Source organism: Phacochoerus africanus, chromosome 4, assembly GCF_016906955.1.
Source record: "Phacochoerus africanus isolate WHEZ1 chromosome 4, ROS_Pafr_v1, whole genome shotgun sequence".
NCBI lineage: Eukaryota > Metazoa > Chordata > Mammalia > Artiodactyla > Suidae > Phacochoerus > Phacochoerus africanus.
The window spans coordinates 133,553,559-133,573,162 of record NC_062547.1 but is presented as its reverse complement, the minus strand read 5'-3'; the positions used below and the strand labels follow the sequence as shown (position 1 = coordinate 133,573,162).

The 19,604-nt window shown below is 42.7% G+C and overlaps 1 protein-coding gene across 1 annotated transcript; it reads right to left on the bottom strand.

Moving 5' to 3' along the window:
- Window positions 1-18,955, bottom strand: LOC125124721 (translation initiation factor IF-2). The gene is made up of 3 exons (XM_047774738.1): window positions 18,839-18,955; window positions 10,085-10,646; window positions 1-402 (listed from the first exon to the last, which is right to left on the bottom strand). Exons 1-3 carry the CDS (start codon window positions 18,953-18,955, stop codon window positions 308-310), a joined length of 774 nt encoding a protein of 257 aa, XP_047630694.1. The 3' UTR covers window positions 1-307.
- Between the last annotated feature and the right edge of the window lie 649 nt (window positions 18,956-19,604).

Genomic DNA, 19,604 nt, shown 5'->3' with positions numbered 1-19,604 from the left:
TGGGAACTTCCACATGCCATAGGTTCGGCCATAAAAAGACAAGACAAAAAAAAAAAAAGAATAAAACCTGCATATGCAAAAAAACTGTAAAGATACAAATACATACTAGTCCATACCGCTATGATCATGAAAATTAAATTCACATTATGGTCACATAAAAGTCCATTAGAGAAGGGAGTTCCTGTCTTGGCGCCCTGGAAATGAATCCGACTAAGAACCATGAGGTTGCGTGTTCGATCCCTGGCCTCGATCACTGGATTAAGGATCCGGTGTTGCCGTGGGCTGTGGTGTAGGTTGTGGATGCGGCTCAGATTCTGTGTTGCTGTGGCTGTGGTGTAGCCCAGAGGCTGTAGTTCTGATTGGCCACTGGCCTGGTCACCTCCATGCGCCAAAGGTGAGGCCCTAAAGAGCAAAAAAAAAAAAAAAAAAAAGTCCATCAGACAGGACAATAAAGACATAAATTATTGCATATTACACAAAAACAGAGACGTTTATGGACTGGTTTATGGAGAATAATTTATGCTTGCATGTAAAAAATTACTCATTCAGGAACTTCTAAGCCACTATTTCAACAGTTTGTTTAAAGGATTTCTTTCCACCAAAAGGAAATGAGACCTATAACTCAGAAAAAAAAATTTAAACTTTGTCTCAGCAGAATGAAATACTTCAAATTTGCATATTATTAATTTCTCCTACACTCATTTCCTACCTAAACAAGTTAAGTTCAAGTATAAATCCTATTCAGTGTTTTTCATTTAAGAGCACAAATGTATCTATCATTACTCAACACACCTGTCTGTGTACATTAATGTAGCTACCTGCTAGTTTACTAAAGAACTACAATCGTCATTAAAGATAGGCCTCCCTCTTTTTTTAATTTTTTTGCTTTTTAGGGCCACACCCGCAGCATATGGATGTTTCCAGGCTAGGGGTCGAATTGCAGATGTAGACGCCAGCTTACGCCACAGCGGATCTGAGCTGAGTCTGTGACCTACACCACAGCTCACGGCAATGCCGGATCCTTAACCCACTGAGCGAGACCAGGGATGCGACCCGTGTCCTCATGGATATTAGTCGGATCCTGTTTCCACTGAGCAACAACAGGAACTCTAGGCCTCCCTCTTTTTTTGAGGCAGTGCAGTAGAGAGGACAAAGCACACTAACAAATTTCTGTACCCTTAACACTTTTCTCTCAAACGATGAGACTTCTGTTTCAGTGTTCTCAAAAAAAAATAAATAAATAAACAAACAAGCGGAAAAAAAAAAACCGAAAAAACACCAAGAAATGCTAAGAATATCATCAGGTAAACCACAATCCTAACTGCTTTTCTTTAATGAAAGAAATCTGGCAATAGAAAAGCAATTAAGTTTTGCCTCCCAATCTCACTTGAGCCCATAGCCCTGATAAAAGAAAGGTACAGGGCAGCCCAAGTTGCAGCGTTCATGTCTCTGTAAGTCAACAAGACTCAGAAGTTAAGAAACAAAGCCTAGAGACGAATATGAGGCAAGTCAAAAATAGGCTTTTTTTTTTTTTTTTTTTGAAGTGTCACCCTACTTCTAAATCAGGTTTTCCTTTTCTTCTTTTATGTTTTTTTGGCCACACCCCAGGGCATGTGCAAGTTCCCTGGCCTGGGATAAGGGACTGAATTGAAGTCACGGCTGCACCCTACACCACAGCTGCAGCAATGCCCAGGAACATTGTGCAATAGCGGGAACTCCTAAATTTGTTTTTACTTAATACTTTTAATTAAAATATTTTTAGAGAAACATGTATAAGCTGTTATCAAAGACATGAGTAACAAGCACATTTAGCAAATGTGAGAGCCCACCAGGTGTAGAATCCTGGGGATTCTGAAGTGAATACAACAAAGCTTTCCCTGAGAACGTTAAAGCAAGACTTGGCTTGGCAGGTACAGGGAAACCTAGATGCCTGGTGTGGAATAAGCTAAGGAGAAACTAGTAGGACATGTCCTCAGAGAGGCCAGCTGCACAAGTGATGGAGGCCTGATGGGCACTGCTGTATTTTGGCATTTACTCTAAATGGTATGGAAAACCACCAGAGGGTTTTGAATACAGGAGTAAAATAATCAGACTTTCATCTCAAAAGGACTGCCTCCGTTGAGAACAGAGAAGAGCAGAAGCAGCAGGGAGACCAGAAAAGAGATGACTAAAATAACGCAGGCTAGAGACGATGGCTGCGTGAGGAGGCGGCGGCAGTTGAAGGCAGCATGCCGTGGTTATATTTATTCTTAAAGTCGATTTTAAGGTAAATAAAGGACATGCTTGCAATGACACATTCTTTTGAATTAGGTATGAGAGTATAAGAAAGAGGAGTCAAGGAATTTCCTGGTGACCTAGTGGTTAAGGATTCGGCACTGTCACTGCTGCAGCACGGGTTCAATCCCTGGCCCAGGAACTTCTGCATGCCATGCCACGAGTGCAGCATGCCACCCCCACCCCCCAACACACACACACAAAATTAAGAGGAGTCAGGAATGTTTTCAAGGTTAGAATCAGAGACACAATGATGGAGTTGACATTTAATGAGAAAACCTGGAAGAGGAATCACTGGGGCTGGAAGAGAGGACTGAGGCTGAGGGGTTCATTCTGGACAGGTTAAATTTGGAATGTCTAATGGGAAACGCTGAGTAGGCAGCTGCGTACAGAAGTCTGAAGCTTAGGGAAGAGAACTAGATAACATTTTCAGTTTGAAATATATGATAATTCTAGCTAGAGGGTAGGATGAGATCACAGGAGACTACACATAAATATAGAAGAGCTCTAAACATAGAGCTCTGGGACACTGTCTTATTTTTCAGAAGTTGGGGCAACAAAAAGGAACCAGCAAAAGAAACTGAAAATAACCATCAGTGTCCCAGCAACAAAGAAAGGCTTCAAGGAAGAAAAAATTATCAACCACTTCAAAGGCTTCTGCTGCTACAGCCAGTGAGATTAGGAATGAAAAGTGACTAGGGAATTTATCACCAAGGAAGTCATGAGTCAGTAATCTCAGCAAGAGCTGTTAAGGTTGCATGGGAGAGACAAAAAAGAAAAACCAAATGAGTGGAACCTAGACACACAGAGAGCTCTGGTGACCAGGAACAACTCTTCTGAAGAGCAGTAGCTGAAGAAAGATGTGGTACTGGGGGAGATGTTTGCTTTTTTGTTTTTTAGATGGGAGATATTTCAACCTATCTATATGCTGACAGGAATAATCCAGGACAAAAGGGAAGCACTGATAAGGCAACTCACTGGCAGGCAGGGAGAACGGGATGAATCCTGAGGCAACACAACGCCCCTGACAGACGGGGAACAGAACCAAGGGCAAGAGTGGAGGTGGAGGTCATAGGTAGGAAATACAGGGAGTATGGGTACAGAAGCGAGGAGATATGCAAAAGTTTTCTCTTGATGGCTTTCGTTTTTAATATACAGGAAACAAGGTCATCAGCTGAAGATGAAAAGACGCAACAGAGGTTTGAGGAAAGAAGTGTAAAAAAGTCATTCAGAGAAGGGGAAGAGTGATTCAGCCAGGGGTTAACTGATACTATGATTAAAGGACTGTGGACAGCACAAAGTACCCTCCTTGGCCAACACGAAGGGACAACAGATAAGCCTGGATACGCCTTCCAGGACTCAGGCTCCATTGTCAGCTACCGGCTGGACCAGATGGAGAACTGGAATGGGGGTGAGGGGGTGGGGAGAGGGCAGTTACCAGGTAAGATTATGAAGCACTAAAAGAGAACTGAGGCTGTCTGTTTAAGAGGAAGAAATTTCAACGTGGCCTGTGGATTCACAGCAGGGTAAATCCTCAAGTAAGGATATGTTGGAAGGAGGGCTTGGGACAGTAAAAAGGGGTTAGAAGCAAAGGATTGTAGGTGTCAGACAAAGAAGTACAGTTCAAGTGTGGGTCCTTGACTGAAGGACCTGGAAAGATAGGAAGTTAAGGCCCTGGTGGAATGTTTCAAACTGTATCCTACAAAATAAAGTACAGGCAGGTCTGGTTAAAATGTAACCAAACTACCTTAAAGACTAGAGCAAAACCTCTCCCTGGGCAATGTGAGCCTGCAGATGAGGGAAACTAGAATACTAAGGGACCGCAACAGAAGAATTATATAACAGGAATTGTAGCTGGAGGTTCCCAGGCATGAAATCTTCAAGAAAACCATTCCCAACACTCCTGGAGAGTCAGCTTTGAACAATCTGTCCATTTCCGAGGCACAGTTGCCAGATCACAATAGAATGAGGCATATTAAAACAGTATCTTGGAGGCATTCTCTTGTGGCACAGAGTTAAGGACTGTCACTGCAGCAGGTTGGGGCAGTGCTGTGGCACAGGTTCAAACCCTGGCCCAGCAACTTCCACATGTCACAGGCACAGACCTCCCCCACCCCCCACCGCCACCACACAGTGTGTATGAACATATGTGTGTATGTGTGTGTACACACACACACACACACACACATATATCCCCTGCTCCCCAAGCTCCTTTCACCAATGAGCTGTACTCTGGACAGGTGAATCCAAAAGTATACTAAAGAAGAGCTGCCAAAGTAAAAAGAGAAGCCTATCAGGACTCTTTCTTCTAAAGCAGGCTTCTTGTTCTGAAGCAGTTCTGAGCTACAAAAATTCTAAACTGTGTGAAAGTTTGAACACTGATTATTATTCCAAACTGTACCTTCTAATGACTAAAATAAGACTCTGAATGTTCAATGAGCAAAACACTTTTTACCACCTAAAAGTAACTGGAAAAGCTATCTGACCTTCCTAAGAGCTGGAGAAGCAGGGCAAAAAAAAAAAAAAAAAAAAAATCTATAGGGAGACTTTGAAGGTACATTGCAAGAAAGAGAGCTGTTTTCTGCTTAAACCTTATTCATTCCCATCCAATGAACACATCAGTTCCACAAATAGCCATGGGTTCCCACCATGTATTAGGTGCAAAATATATATGATGTTCAATACACAAAAAAATTCACCTTTGCTATACTCAGCAAAAAAGTGAAAGTATATTAAGTCAAATGAAACAAAATTATTGTGTTTTAGTAGGAGATGTTTACAAAATTTAATTGCAAAGGTTTAATAAGAAATATTATGGTATTCCCTGGTGGCTCAGTGGGATAAGGATTTGACTTTGTCACAGCTATGCCTTAGACCACTGCTGTGGCACAGGTCCCATCTCTGGCCTGGTAACTTCCACAAGCCTTGGGAACGACCTAATAAATAAATAAATGAACAACAACAAAAAGAAATCTTAGCATGAATTTCTAAGTGGGTAAGCCACAAAATGCAAACAGTGCTCATCATTCAATGATTTTTAAGCACACCTAAATTTTAACAGGGAGTTCTCAAATGCTCTCTAGGAAAAAGAGGGAGTTTTACTATAATCCGTTTTGACTAGAATACATTTGCAGGTATTTTACAGCATCATGATAAAGACAACTCATTATCAAATTTCTTGGCTCTCAGTTCAGAAACTCCCTTTGGATGGGGTCCTAGAGCAGTTTCAGCTTAATCTTGCTCTGTTCACTATTTGTTAGTACTATAAAAAAGTGCCAGTATACTTTTTGGTTTTTTGTTGTTTGTTTTAATCTTTTCAGGGCTGTACCTGCGGCATATGGAAGTTCCCAGGCCAGGGGTTGAATAGAAGCTGCAACCCCTGGCCTACACCCCAGCCACAGCAACTCCGAATCTGAGTTGAGTCTGCAACACACACCACAGCTCACGGCAACGAGAGGCCCAGCGATCGGACCCAAATCCTCATGGATCCTAGCTGGGATGATTAACTGCTGAGCCACTAAGGGAACTCCATTTTTTTGTTTTGTTTCTAGTATACTTATGCTTTGAACTGAGGTAGCAGAATGTAAAAGTTAATAATTAATAAGCTAAATTCCAAGTTTTTCCAGGTAGCATGAAAAAAATCAGGATAAATGCCCTCACTTAGCTATTAAGTACTAAGGATAAGCACATGTTTCACTCAGTTCCTCTCAGGAATGCAGAGGGAACCCATAATGACCCCCTCCGAAACAGATCTAAAACATTACTAACATTTTTTTCTTTTCCTTTTTAAAAATTTTACTGAAGTACAGATGATTTACAATGTGTTAATTTCTGCTGTACAGCAAAGTGACTCGTGTTTCCATATATACACATTCTTTTTCATATTCTTTTCATTAAGGTTTATCACAGGATATTGACTGTAGTTCCTTGGGTCATACAGTAGAACCTCGTTGTTTATCCACCCTATATGCACTAGTTTGACTCTCAACATTAACATTTAACCTTCAATAAAATGTTCAAATACTGCTTTCATGAGAACTGAGATTAAGAGAACTGTAACAGATGAAAACCTATGTGTTTTTGCAATTGTGAGACAAATCTTATGAAGCCTTAACAAAATATCCAGACATTTAAAGCAGATGAGAAATCTAAACACTTTCACGATAAGGGACACGACATAAGGGGACATAAAAATATACTAGCAACCTACCCTACCGAATAAATGAGAGCAATGAGTTTAAAGCACTTTACAAATGTTAACTGAGAGTCTCTCACAATCTATACTGACAATATGGGCACAGCTGCAGAACTCCATAATAGCCTCATTCTTAATCACTTTATTAATTACATCTGATAGAGGCCACGCTTTCTAAATCATTCTAAAGGGTCTTACATAAACAAAAAAGACACACAAACCCTCAACACACACATACCTGATGAAGAAAGCATCGACACATCTCAAATATTCCAACAACTATAAAATGGAATGATCCTCGAGTTTATTTAGCCTCAAAATATTTTCAATTACTCCTTGAAAACTTGAAAAATTTTTTAAGGTACAAAAAAAGTCATTACGGGTTCTCACTTCTTGGAAAAATTAGTTTAATACTTCTCAGTGCTGTTGACGTTCAAAAACTATGATGAAGCTCTTATCCAAACAAAAATGGTTCAGCATATCACAGCTTGCTTACATTTTTCTTATCATCACTATTATCATTACTGTTAGGTTTCTTATCAACACCAAATTATCAGGAGTACTGTCAAGTAACTCTCCCTACAAGAAATATATGTTTAAAGAAAAACTATCACAAACTCTCTACCACTAAAATTGAAGGAATTACCTTCCTTATAATTCATAGGAACAACCATAAAAAGCTGTTAGCCGGAGTTCCAGTTGTGGGGGCAGCAAAAATGAATCCGATAGGAACCATGAGGTTTCAGGTTAAGGATCCGGCGTTGCCGTGAGCTGTGGTGTAAGGTCTCAGATGCGGCTCAAATCTGGCGTGGCTGTGGCTGTGGCTGTGGTGGAGGCCAGCAGCTAGGCTCTGATTTGACCCCTAGCCTGGGAACCTCCATATGCTGCAGGGTGCGGCCCTAAAAAGCAAAAAAAAAAAGCTATTAGCCAATAAGGCTAATCTGAAAGTGCTATTTGAATGTATACATTATCTTCAACAATATATGAGTTACCAAGTCAGAAAGGTCCATCTAAATTCAAAAGCTATCTGTAAAAAAAAAAAAAATTTACCTTTTTGGTAATGTTCAAGACTGACTTTGGAGCACATTAATTTGGACTTCAGAAGAAGCCAAATAAAATTAAATAAGTATTTATCATATGAAAATAAGATAAAAATTGACAAAACAATCTTATGTTCAGAATTATTAAATGTACTACTACAAATATCATCCTCTTTTTACTTTTATCACAGTTGTACTAGAGGGAAAGTTCAAACATGGAACCACAAATCACTACTAGCGATCCTTCACTTCTCAGTACTATCAAGGCAATACTACATTAATGTGTACATGGTGAATAAAAGGCAAAAAAAAAAAAAACTCTGAAAAGGGAGTTCCTGCTATGGCGCAGTGGGTTAAGAATCTGACTGCAGCGGCTCCAGTTGCTGGGTCAATCTCAGGCCCAGCACAGTGGGTTTAAGGATCTCATGTTGCCGTTTCCACATAGGTCACAGCCCCGGCTTGGATTCACATCCTAGCCCAGGCAACTTCCAAGTGCCATGGGTGCGACCATTAAAAAAAAAAAATCTGAAAAGGTGTTTTATTTTAAAACTTTTCTTAACAAAAAGGAACCCACTCTTTTTCCTTGGAGATTTTTTAAAACATAACATGTTGTATAGCAAAGATTATTTACAGAAAATGGGAGTTCCTGTCGTGGCTCAGTGGAAACAAAACTGACTAGCATCCATGAGGACTCAGGTTTGATCCCTGGCCCTGCTCAGTGGGTTAAGGATCCGACATTGCCGTGAGCTGTGGTGTAGGCCGGCAGCCACAGCTCCAATTCAACCCTAGCCTGGGAACTTCCATATGTCTTGGGTGCAACCCTAAAAAGACAAAAAATAAATAAAAAAATAAAAATTTATCAAAATACATTACTTTTCAATAAATACACCGTACCAAAAACATCTAATAGGGGAATGGGAGAGAATACCAGTTTATTAAACTTACATTCAATCAAAAAATAATTATTTTAATTACCTCCTCCGTTTATTAAGAAAATACAGATTTTTATCAAACTCACAATATGAAAATGTAACCCAATAATCTTAGCCCTATAAAGTTACTTATTAACCTTTAAATAGACTGTCATGGATCTATAAGGACATTCACCTGCCATCTTTCCCAACTTTAAGTAGGCACTAGGGGTCTAAGACAGTCTATCCTTGCAACATCGGTAATGAGGAAAGAACTTCACACTCAGGTTAGGAAAAAAGTTAAGTGTGGGTTTTGTCCGCCCCTAGGAAATCAGCACCTAACACAGGTGCCAGCATGTAATAAGTGCTTAATGAATATCTGCTGAGTAAATGGTGAGATTTAATTATATCAGTGGAAGTCTTTTTTCCCTTAGAGTCCTCCCTTGCTTGAAAAAACAACTCAAGGCCATGCCAGAGTCCCCCAAAACACATAAACTTCTTTATTCACAACGAAATGGAAAGCTGGGTTTCAAAGGAACCAAATAGAATATAAGCACCTCTTTACCTTCCCCACACTTTTATAAGAAAATTAGATCCATAAGGCTTACTTTTAAGAAACATCAAAATGTCTACCAACTTTCCTCAAAATGAAAAATTTCACATTTCGAACACTGTCTATGCTAATATTGAAAATAATAACTGATTATTCAACGGTAGGTATATGTTGGGTGAAAACAAAAACCACGTTTGCCAATTTTTTCCCTTAATTTGAATCAAGAGAGTATGTGCCTAAATTTTACGAGATGTGAGGTCAGCTTTGTCTGTCAAGACTCATTCTTTCATTCAAATATTCTATTGAGCATCTACTCCACGTCAGGCCCTTTAACAAAATGTTGATTTTGTAAACTGGACATTAGCACCAGATTTCCCTACAAAAGCTTATCACTGAAAACTACTGGCAGCTAAAGGGGAATCTCAGTGGTGTTTGTACACATGAGGTCGGCCCATCAAGGTTCCTTCTCAGCGGTGAATGCGGCATCCCGGAGCCGCTACCTACCACACCCGTCACCAAAAAAATCGCAACTAAAGCAGCAAGCGCAGGATAAAACAACCTGTAAGAGTAGCCAGAGCTCCTCCGAGGAGGTGGTCAGGGCTTTCTCGCCGGGGCCCAAAAGGTACCGGAACGCGCCGAGCGCCCCAGGCGAGAGTCCGGCTCCCCAGCCAGGGGTCCCCGCCTCTCCGAAACTCTCACCTGGAGGACCCAGGCCCTCTCGGCTCGCCCCCCGCGCCACCTCCCGACTTCCAGACCTGCAAAGTTGGGACGCGGGGGTGGGGGTGGTGGTCTACATTTCCATTTTACATCCGCGGGGTGGTTGGCTCTCTCAGCCGCCCCCCTGTCTTGAACCTGGAACAGAGTGTGAAACCATTTCCCAGAAGGAACAGAAGAAAAAACCCAAGGCAGGGTCCGCATGAGGACCTCGCCCAGACCTGAAAATGGAGCCGCAGGCTCAGCCCAAAGCCCGCAGCGCGCGGCGGGCAGGGCCGGGCCGCACTCGCCCCAGAGCCCTAGGCGGCGGGGGTTCAGGGTTTCGGGCTCCAGCCCAAGGGGCGGCGAAGCGGAGGTGGGGGACCCGGCGCGCGACCAGAGCCGTAGCTGCACTCACCGTCGCCTTTGTCTCGGCCGCTCACTCCGGCCGCAGCCGCTCTCGGCGCCGGCTCCGCGGCTCCTGTCGCCCCCACGCCCGCAGCTGCGCTCCCCGGCGCGCTCGCCGCTTCCTGGCCCCTCCCTCCACGCCCAAGCTCGCGCGCAGGCGGGGCGGGAGGCGGGGCGCGCTCCGGGGCGGCAGGAGCGCCGCGCCGCCGCACTGCTGCCGTCGCCCTGGCCCCGCCCCCTGCCCCGCCTGTGGGGACGGCGTCCGCCCCGGCGCTCAGAGATCCGCAACGCCCTGGGCTCCGCGGACTGAACGGCGGTTCCCAGGCGAGCCGAGGCCCGAGAGCCGGGACTCCGGGGAAAGCACGCGCTGGAAGATGGCGACCAGCGCTAGGTGGGAGCGTTCGGGAACCCCTCCCCGCTCCCAGCCGGACGGCTGGCAGCGGCGGCTCGCACCCCAGATTGCGCCGAGGGGCGGTGCCTGCGCTGGAAGTGGGGACGCTTCCTGGAGGGCGAGGGTCATCGTTGAGCCGTCTGACCGGCTGTCTCGCAGTAGCAGTTGCGAGATCGATGTCCTGAAGTCACCACCACACACACACGCCCTTTAAAAAATGGAAACATGAGAATTGTTGAATCCGTCATTACCTGGCTTAAAGCCAGGAACATCCACTGGCATATGAAATGTGTGAAATTACTCATCTGCTGGCTCTCTGAGCCTCGTTTGGCTGTATATTTTATATATCCCAGAAATCAGAAACACTTAAGAGTGCCCCTATCTAGCAGTCATCACGCCACCAAAACGCCTACAATGCTTGGAATATAATGTAGTACGTCTTCCCCATCTTCACTGATTATATCAGGACATTAGATTTCTTTGTGCCCTAAGTTTAGAGTTAGTTCTCCCTTTCTCAAAAAGCAAGTCAAAACCATGCCACAGTCCTTCTAGTTAGTCACTTAGGTCAAAATCTTTGGAGTCATCCTTGGCTCCTTTCATTCTCTCCTTTTCACTTCCAATCTGTCAAGCCAGTCTGTTGGTTATGCCTTCACAATAAATCAGAATCAGAGAGTTCCCTGGTTGCACAGCAGAAACGAATCCGACTAGGAACCATGAGGTTGTGAGTTCTATCTCTGGCCTCCCTCAGTAGGTTAAGGATCCAGCGTTGCCGTGAGCTGTCATGTAGGCTTGTGGTGTAGGTCACAGACGCAGCTCGGATCCTGCGTTGCTGTGGCTGTGGTGTAGGCCGGCAGCTGTAGCTCCAACTAGACCCCTAACCTGGGAACATCCATATGCCGCTAATGCAGCCGCAAAAAGCCAAAAAGCAAAAATAAAAATAAAAAAATAAATCAAAATCACACCACTTCCCACCAGCATCACTTCCATCTTCTCTAGCCTCGACTATACTTTGGTGGTCTACTAAACGGTCTCCTTGCCCACCACTAACTCTATTATCAAAACAAATCCCAGAACAGAAAACTCTTCCAAGAAAACTCAGCTCCTCTCTCATCTGGTCCAATTCCTCCAGTGCCTCCTATTTCCTTCATTGTAAAAGCTGAGGTCTCTACAGAGACCTACAAAGCCCTTGAATCTGCCTTTTCCTTTTATCTCTCTAGTTCCAGCCACTCCTTGTGGCTTGCATCCTCCAGACTGGGCCTTTGTGAGAGCTGTTCCCTCTGACAGTAACATTCTTCCCCAAGGTCCACCTCCACCTCTTTGAACTCCTTGCTCAAATCTTACCTTAACAAAGATGCTTAGCCTGACCATGCTATTTAAAATTGTAACCTCCCAACCCCAACTCTCAATGCTTCCAATCTTTTTCTTTTCTTCCCATGACACTTCAGACCTTGCAAAAATCTTCGTAATATATGTATGTTTATCTTTTAATGTCTGTCCCAAAAGAAGATGGGATTTTTGTCTGCTTTATTCAAAAGATGTCATCTCAAATGCCTAGAGTAAATGAAAACAATTGTAAATCCCCTAATGAAAAGGGCAAAGCAACCAAAAATGGCCAATTTTTTATTTTAAATTTCCTCTTGGCTCCAATTTCTAGCAGTTAACCATAAGATCCTTATGCACATCATCACAGAAACATTTGGATTTTCTAGTTATTCTGAGTACAGTGATAACTTGACATTTAAAGGAGTTTTTCTAACCACTGATGGTATCCTATTTCACTGAAGAAGACTAACATGATAAATTAGAGGAAATCTTCTGGTGTAAAACTCAAAGATATACTAATGTAAAAATTTTCCTATGACCAAAAAACAAAACAAAACAAAACACAGAAAACTCCCCAACTTGATATATATAAATATATATATATATATATGTCTGTAATCCATCAGTGGAATTACAAGTGCAGTCATCATCTCCAGTGCCCTCAGAAATAACACTCTCTACCATTCAGTTGAAAAGGTTAATATTCATTTTAATATGCATTATGTAAACATTGATTTTTAGATTTTTTTATATTTTGTTTACACCACATCACATGTGATTGAGTATATTGATAATACCTAATTTCTTTTCTTCTTTTTTTTTTTGTCCTTTGAGGGCGGCATCCGTGGCATATGTAGGTTCTCAGGCTAGGGGTCTGATTGGAGCCGTAGCCGCCAGCCTATGGCAGAGCCACAACTCAGGGATCTGAGCCGCATCTGCGACCTACACCACAGCTCACGGCAATGCCGAATCCTTAACCCACCTAGTGAGGCCAGGGTTTGAACCTGCGTCCTCATGGATGCTAGTTGGGTTCGTTAACCACTGAACCACAATGGGAACTCCATAATATCTAATTTCTACTGCTATAGCTATTCAAACACTCTTTTTATCAGTGGAAAAAAGTCAATGAAAAAGACAATTCCATTCAATCAAAGGATATTATTTTGTATAAAAATCTGTGCATATATTTGCTCAACATTATATTTATAGCATATGCCTCTTTACATGCTTAATTTATACTTTCTGATTTAAAACTATTTCAGGCTACAGATGATCCCTTATAATTTGGATTTTTATTTGGATTTTTTTTTCCTTTTTATGGCCACACCTGTGGCGTATGGAAGTTCCCCAGCAAGGGGTCAAATCGAAGCTGCAGCTACAGTCTCACTGAGTGAGGCCAGGGATTGAACCCACATCCTCACAGAGACAATGCCGGGCCCTTAACTTGCTGAGCCATAAGGAGAATTCCTAATTTGGATTCTTTCTTAATAAAATTCAATAGACTGCTTTTACTTAGGAAAAAGCCATTGATGATATATATTTTTTAATGTCAATATATGGTTTGTAGTTACAATAATACCGAATAATAATTTTTTTGGAGTTAATTTTTTTTTTTTTTGCCATTCCCATGGCATGTGGAAGTTCCCAGGCCAGAGACAGAATCTGTGCCACAGCAGTGACCCAAGCCACTGTCGTGACAATGCCAGGTCCTTAACCTACTGCACCACAGGGGAACTCCCTCTGGAGTCAATATTATGATGCATCTATACTGTCCTTAAAATTGTCACCAAGCAAAATTTTCTTTATAAACCCACACACCTATGGACAATTAATATTCAAAAAAAGAAGGCAAGAATATACAAATGAGGAAAAGACAAGTCTCTTAAGCAAGTAGTGTTGGGAAAGTTCAACAGCGGCCTGTAAATCAATGAATTTAGAACACACCTTCACACCATAAGCAAAATGGTTCAAAGACTTGAATATAAGACAAGGCACCATACAAATCCTAGAAGAGAACATAAGCAAAATATTCTCTGACATAAATCGTACCAATGTTTTCTTAGGTCAGTCTCCCAAGACAATAGAAATAAAAATGAAAATAAACAAACGGGATTTAATCAAACTTGTATGTTTTTGCACAGCAGAGGAAAGCATAATCAAAACTAAACGACAACCCGCAGACTGGGAGAAAGTATCTGCAAATGATGTGACCAACAACGGCTAAATTTCCAAAGCATATAAATAGCTCATACAACTCAATAACAAAAAAACAAACAATCCAACTGAAAAATGGGCAGAAGACCTAAACAGACATTTTTCCAAAGAAGACATAGAGATGGCCAATAAGCACATGAAAACATTCTCATCATTGTTAATTATTATTATTTTTTTAATTTTTTTTTTTAGGGCCGCACCTGTGGCATGTGGAGGTCCCCAGGCTAGGGGTTGAATTGGAGCTACAATTTCCAGCCTATGCCACAGCCACAGCAATACCAAATCTGAGCCACGTCTGCGACCTACACCACACCTCACGGCAACACCAGATTCTTAACCCATTGAGTGAGGCCCGGGATTGAACCTGCAACCTCATTGTTCTTAGTAGGATTCATTTCCACTGTGCCACTATGGGACCCCCTTTTTTTTTAGGGCCACACCCATGGCATACATCATTAATTATTAGAGAAATGCAAAGTCAAAACTACAGTAAGGCACCACCTCACACCAGACAGAATGGCCATCATTTAAAAGTCTAAAATAATAAATGCTATGGAGGGCGTGGGGAAAAAGGAACCTTCTTACACTGTGGTGGGAATGTAAATTGGTGCAACCATTATGGATAACAGTATGGAGTTTCCTCAACAAACTAAAAGCAGGAAGTTCCCGTTGTGGCTCAGCAGTAAGGAGCCCAACTAGTGTCCATGAGGATGCGGGTTTGATCCCTGGCCTTGCTAAGTAGGTTAGGGATCCGGCAGTGCCATGAACTGTGGTGTAGGTTGCAGAGGTGGCTCAGATCCTGCGTTGCTGTGGCTCTGGTGTAGGCTGGCAGCTCTAGCTCCAATTCGACCCCTAGGCAGGGAACTTCCATGTGCTGCAAGTGCAGTCCTTAAAAGAAAAAAAAAAACAAAAACCTAAAAGCAGAGTTGCCATATGATCCAACAATCCCACTCCCGGGCATATACCCAGACAAAACTATAATTTGAAAAGATAAAGGTAACCCCTATGTTCATAGCAGCACAACAGCAGTGGAAACAATCGAAATGTTCATTGACAGAGGAATGAAGAGGATGCAGTATACATATATAATGGAATATTACTCAGCCATTAAAAAGGATGAAACAATTCCATTTGCAGCAATAGGGATGGACCTAGAGATTACCATACTAAGAAAAGTAAGTTGGAAAGAGAACGATAAATACTGCATGATATCACTTATGTGTGGCATCTAAAATACAGCACAAATTAATATATGAAACAAAAACAGACTAACACATACAGAGAACTGACTGGTGGTTGCCAAGGGGGAGGGGGCTAGGAGAGGGAAGGATTGGGAGTTTGGGATTGGGAGTAGCAAACTATTAAATATGGGATGGGTAAACAACAAGGTCCTACTGTATAGCACCAGGAACTATGTTCAACAGCCTGGGATAAACTAGGATGGAAAAGATTATGAAGAAGGATACATATATGATTTGCTTTGCTAAACAGCAGAAATGAAACAGCACTGTAAATCAACTATACTTGAATAAAATTTGTTGAACACTTTAAAAAACTTCTTTCAAAAGGACAGAGTAGAAAATAGCTGCTGTTCAGAAACAGACTGCTAAAGTGAAATGCAACTGTTGCATTCCGAAAGAAACTGTTTTGCACACTTGATAGTCCATAAACAAACAAACAGAAATGATCTCAATATAATTAACAGGGTATGGTTGTGCTTTACAAAAAAGAAACATTAACACCAGAGACAACAGCAAGCAATGTGTTGGTCTAACCAACTGCTATCAGTACTCAAGAGCTCCTACAGCTGCCTGCCATACTGCCCTGATTATGCAATTGTCTTATTTACAGCAAATGGATTTTCCTAAAAGTGTACTATATTTTTTGACTACTTTCCAAAATTTGATACTAGCTATTTATCACATATGGGGGAAATGGTGTATTGACTTATAGAGTCTAGAGTTCAAATTCTGATGCATAATTAGCTGGGTGACCCTGACCAAGGTTCTTAATCTTTCTAAACCTGTCTTTTCCTTTCTTCTCATTTAATGGGACCATAGTAGTATTTACCTCCAAGAGTTGTTGCAAGAAGTCAATGAAAGAACTCAAGCAAAGTTCTTAGCCATGGGCCTGGCACATGCTCAGGGCTGGTAAATGCTAGCTATTATCATTACACAAGCATATAATTAAGCTCGTTGCCCTATATTTATAATACTGAGAAAATGGCTCATAATAGGCCCTAAAAGGGATTTTTTTTAACCTCTACATCAAGATAGTATTATATACAATTAAATGAACATTTTAAAAACAGCACTAACATTTCTTCTACCACCACTATATGCCAGACACAGTTCTAGGCAATAAAGAAATCTAAGAGAAATAAAGCCTTAGGCCTTAAATGAAAATAGGCACACAGTTAGCAATAACTATTCCAAAAGTAGTATGACCATGTGTCCTTGCCTATCAGGGACACCTCTTGTCCTGGCTTAATAGTTATTTGTGCCCGCCTTTCCTTCTCAATATATCCAGGTTTGGACAACAAATTATATGTAAATTACTTGGGGCTGCAAAGAAGGAACCATAACCTCTGTGTAAAGCGAAAGAGACTTAAATTGCTCCTTGACTTGAACATCTCAACTGGCCAAGTGGACCAAAACAGGGAGGAAAGGCAGAGGGAAGATTTCATTTTTACTACTCTGAGTCAAAACGACAAAGCTTCAACATACTTGTTAACAAACTTAGTAAATCCCCTTGACCAATGTTATATGACTTAGTTTGGGATTTCATATTTTTTCCTGAAGTTAAAACAGGGACATGCCAAGATACAAACAATACAACATGTATTCATTTATTTATATAACCAATATCTTTTGAGCATCTACTACCTCTCCAGGGTCTATCTTCTTTGCGATAGAGGACACAGAAAGTTTTACAAGACAGAGTCAAGCAACATAAAATCTAGTAGCAAACAGCAAATACTACCTTAGCTAATCAGGCAACAACACAATGAGACACACAGGACACAAAGTGCGATTTAGGGAGACTGAGAAAAATGAGGAAACACATGGAATTTATTGAGAAAGGAGAAAATGACTCAGAGTCCATGGCCCTTCTGTGACTGAAGCAGCCTTAGGTAGGAGTGGAGCCTCAGTCAAACTCTGCCTTACACTCTTCCCCAAAGCTGACCTTGCTGCTCATCAAACCACAAATATTCATTGAATGCCTTCTGTTGCCAGGTAGCACGCCAAATGCTGTGGGAAAACTTCGTATAAAGCATGGTCTTTGTCTTTAACGAAATGTCACATGGCAACATCTGAATAATTAGATACAGGAGCCTTATGAATGCAGTTGAGGGAATCAATAAAGTCCATACTGGCTTCTTAGAGGAAGAGGAATTTGAGGTGGGTCTCGGGGAAGAAGAAAGCCAGGTCTGTGTTTTCTGAACTGTGGCCTGCACATCTTTGGTGGTGTGGGAGATAACTGCAGGTAACACTCTTAAGAGGGGCAGGGGATGGGAAGGAAGGGGAGAGGCAGTTTGCAGTACCCGAAGCTCGCTTAGCTTCAACACATAGCCTGCGATATAAGTGCATTGTAGCCCCTTAGCTCAAAATGAAACACAACCCAGTAAAACAAAAACAAACAGAAAAGGAGTTAGGAATTGTAATAAAAATGCCCCTGGAAACCAGAGGAAAAGAAAGGAGTCTTTTGCGAATCACTCTGCTATGTCAGGGTAGAGACCAGAAGGGAGGAAGAGTTTTCTTTCCTTTTTAAAAAAAATACAGTTGGAGTTCCCATCGTGGCTCAGTGGTTAGCGAATCCGACTAGGAACCATGAGGTTGCGGGTTCAATCCCTGGGCCTCGCTCAGTGGGTTAAGGACCCGGCATTGCCGTGAGCTGTGGTGTAGGTCACAGATGGGGATCGGATCTGGCATTGCTGGGGCTGTGGCATAGGCCGGCAGCAGCAGCTCTGATTAGACCCTCTGATTAGACAGCTATATATGGCAGGTGATTCTGATTTTCCACATATGATAGTGACACAAGTTTCTTCTATATATTTGTTAAAGTTAAAAATATGAATCAGCCGAAAGAAAACTCTCCAGTAAACAACAGAGGCAATAGAGAGAAAGGGAATGTGGTACTTTACGGAACACAAAGCTTATCGGGCAAAGGGTCAGCAATTGGCACATTAATGGTGTGTTCTCAGAAAGAGAGAGAGCCACAGTGGATTTGTGTGTGTGTGTGTGTGTGTGTGTGTGTGTGTGTGTGTGTCTTTCTGCCATTTCTTAGGCCGCTCCCGTGGCATATGGAGGTTCCCAGGCTTGGGGTCTAATTGGAGTTGTAGCCACCGGCCTACACCAGAACCACAACAACGCGGGATCTGAGCCACGTCTGTGACCCACACCACAGCTCACGGCAATGCTGGATCCTTAACCCACTGAGCAAGGCCAGGGATCAAACCCACAACTTCATCGTTTCTAGTCAGATTCATTAACCACTGAGCCACGACGGGAACTTCCGAGGATTTTGAGCTGAGTACTGGCAGACTGGAATACAAGAGCAGAGAAAGAAAGAGTCTAAAGGGCAGGTAATTGGAATTCCTGCTGTGGCGCAGTGGCTTAAGAATCTGATGGTAGCAGCTTGGGTCAACATGGATGTACGAGTTTGATCCCCGGCCTGGCACAGTGGATTAAGAATCTGGCGTTGCAGCCGTTGTGATGTCGGTCACAGCTGTGGCTCAGATTCAGTCCCTGGCTGGAGAATTTCCATATGCCAGGAGAGCGGCTATTTAAAAAAAAAAAAAAAGGCAGGTAACCAAGAGGGAGCGAAGCCTCCCACAGGCAATGGAAGGTGCTTCTTATTGCACCTGAGGAAGCTCCTTAGCCCGGAGGAACCAGCAGAACTGGCCCCAGGACCTGTTAGAAGCCATTCAGCAGGGACCAGTGGGACTCCCATCTTTACGGTTTATGAGGGCTGTAGCGAGATACAGAGGCTCCAACATGCCTCAAAGTGCCCGGACATTGCTGACCATAAAACAGGTAGGATAGGAGTTCCCGTCATTGCACAGTGGTTAACGAATACGACTAGGAACCATGCAGTTGCGGGTTCGATCCCTGGCCTTGCTCAGTGGGTTAGGGATCCGGCGTAGCCGTGAGCTGTGGTGTAGGTTACAGATGCGGCTCGGATCCTGCATTGCTGTGGCTCTGGCGTAGGCCAGTGGCTACAGCTCCGATTGGACCCCTAGCCTGGGAACCTCCATATGCCGTGGGAGCAGCCCAAGAAATGGCAAAAAGACAAAAAAAACAAACCCAAGCAGGTGGGACAGACATGTTACAGCTCCTCCTGGCACCGAGATCTACATGTGGCATTCACGAAGAAAGCTCATGATGAATAAAATTTGTGGTATAGTTGAAAGAAAGGGAAGGAGGCAAGTCAGGAACGTTCCCATCCTATCCTCCACTCCTCCAGTAAGGGTTACTGCCTGGTCATGATTCACCTCTTGCTTCTGCGCCTATGACGAGCTAAGCTAAGTAGCTGTGAGGACGGTGACAGCTTGCTTTCTGCCACTGCCTTTGTGGTGGTGTATACGCTCTAGAGAGTCTCC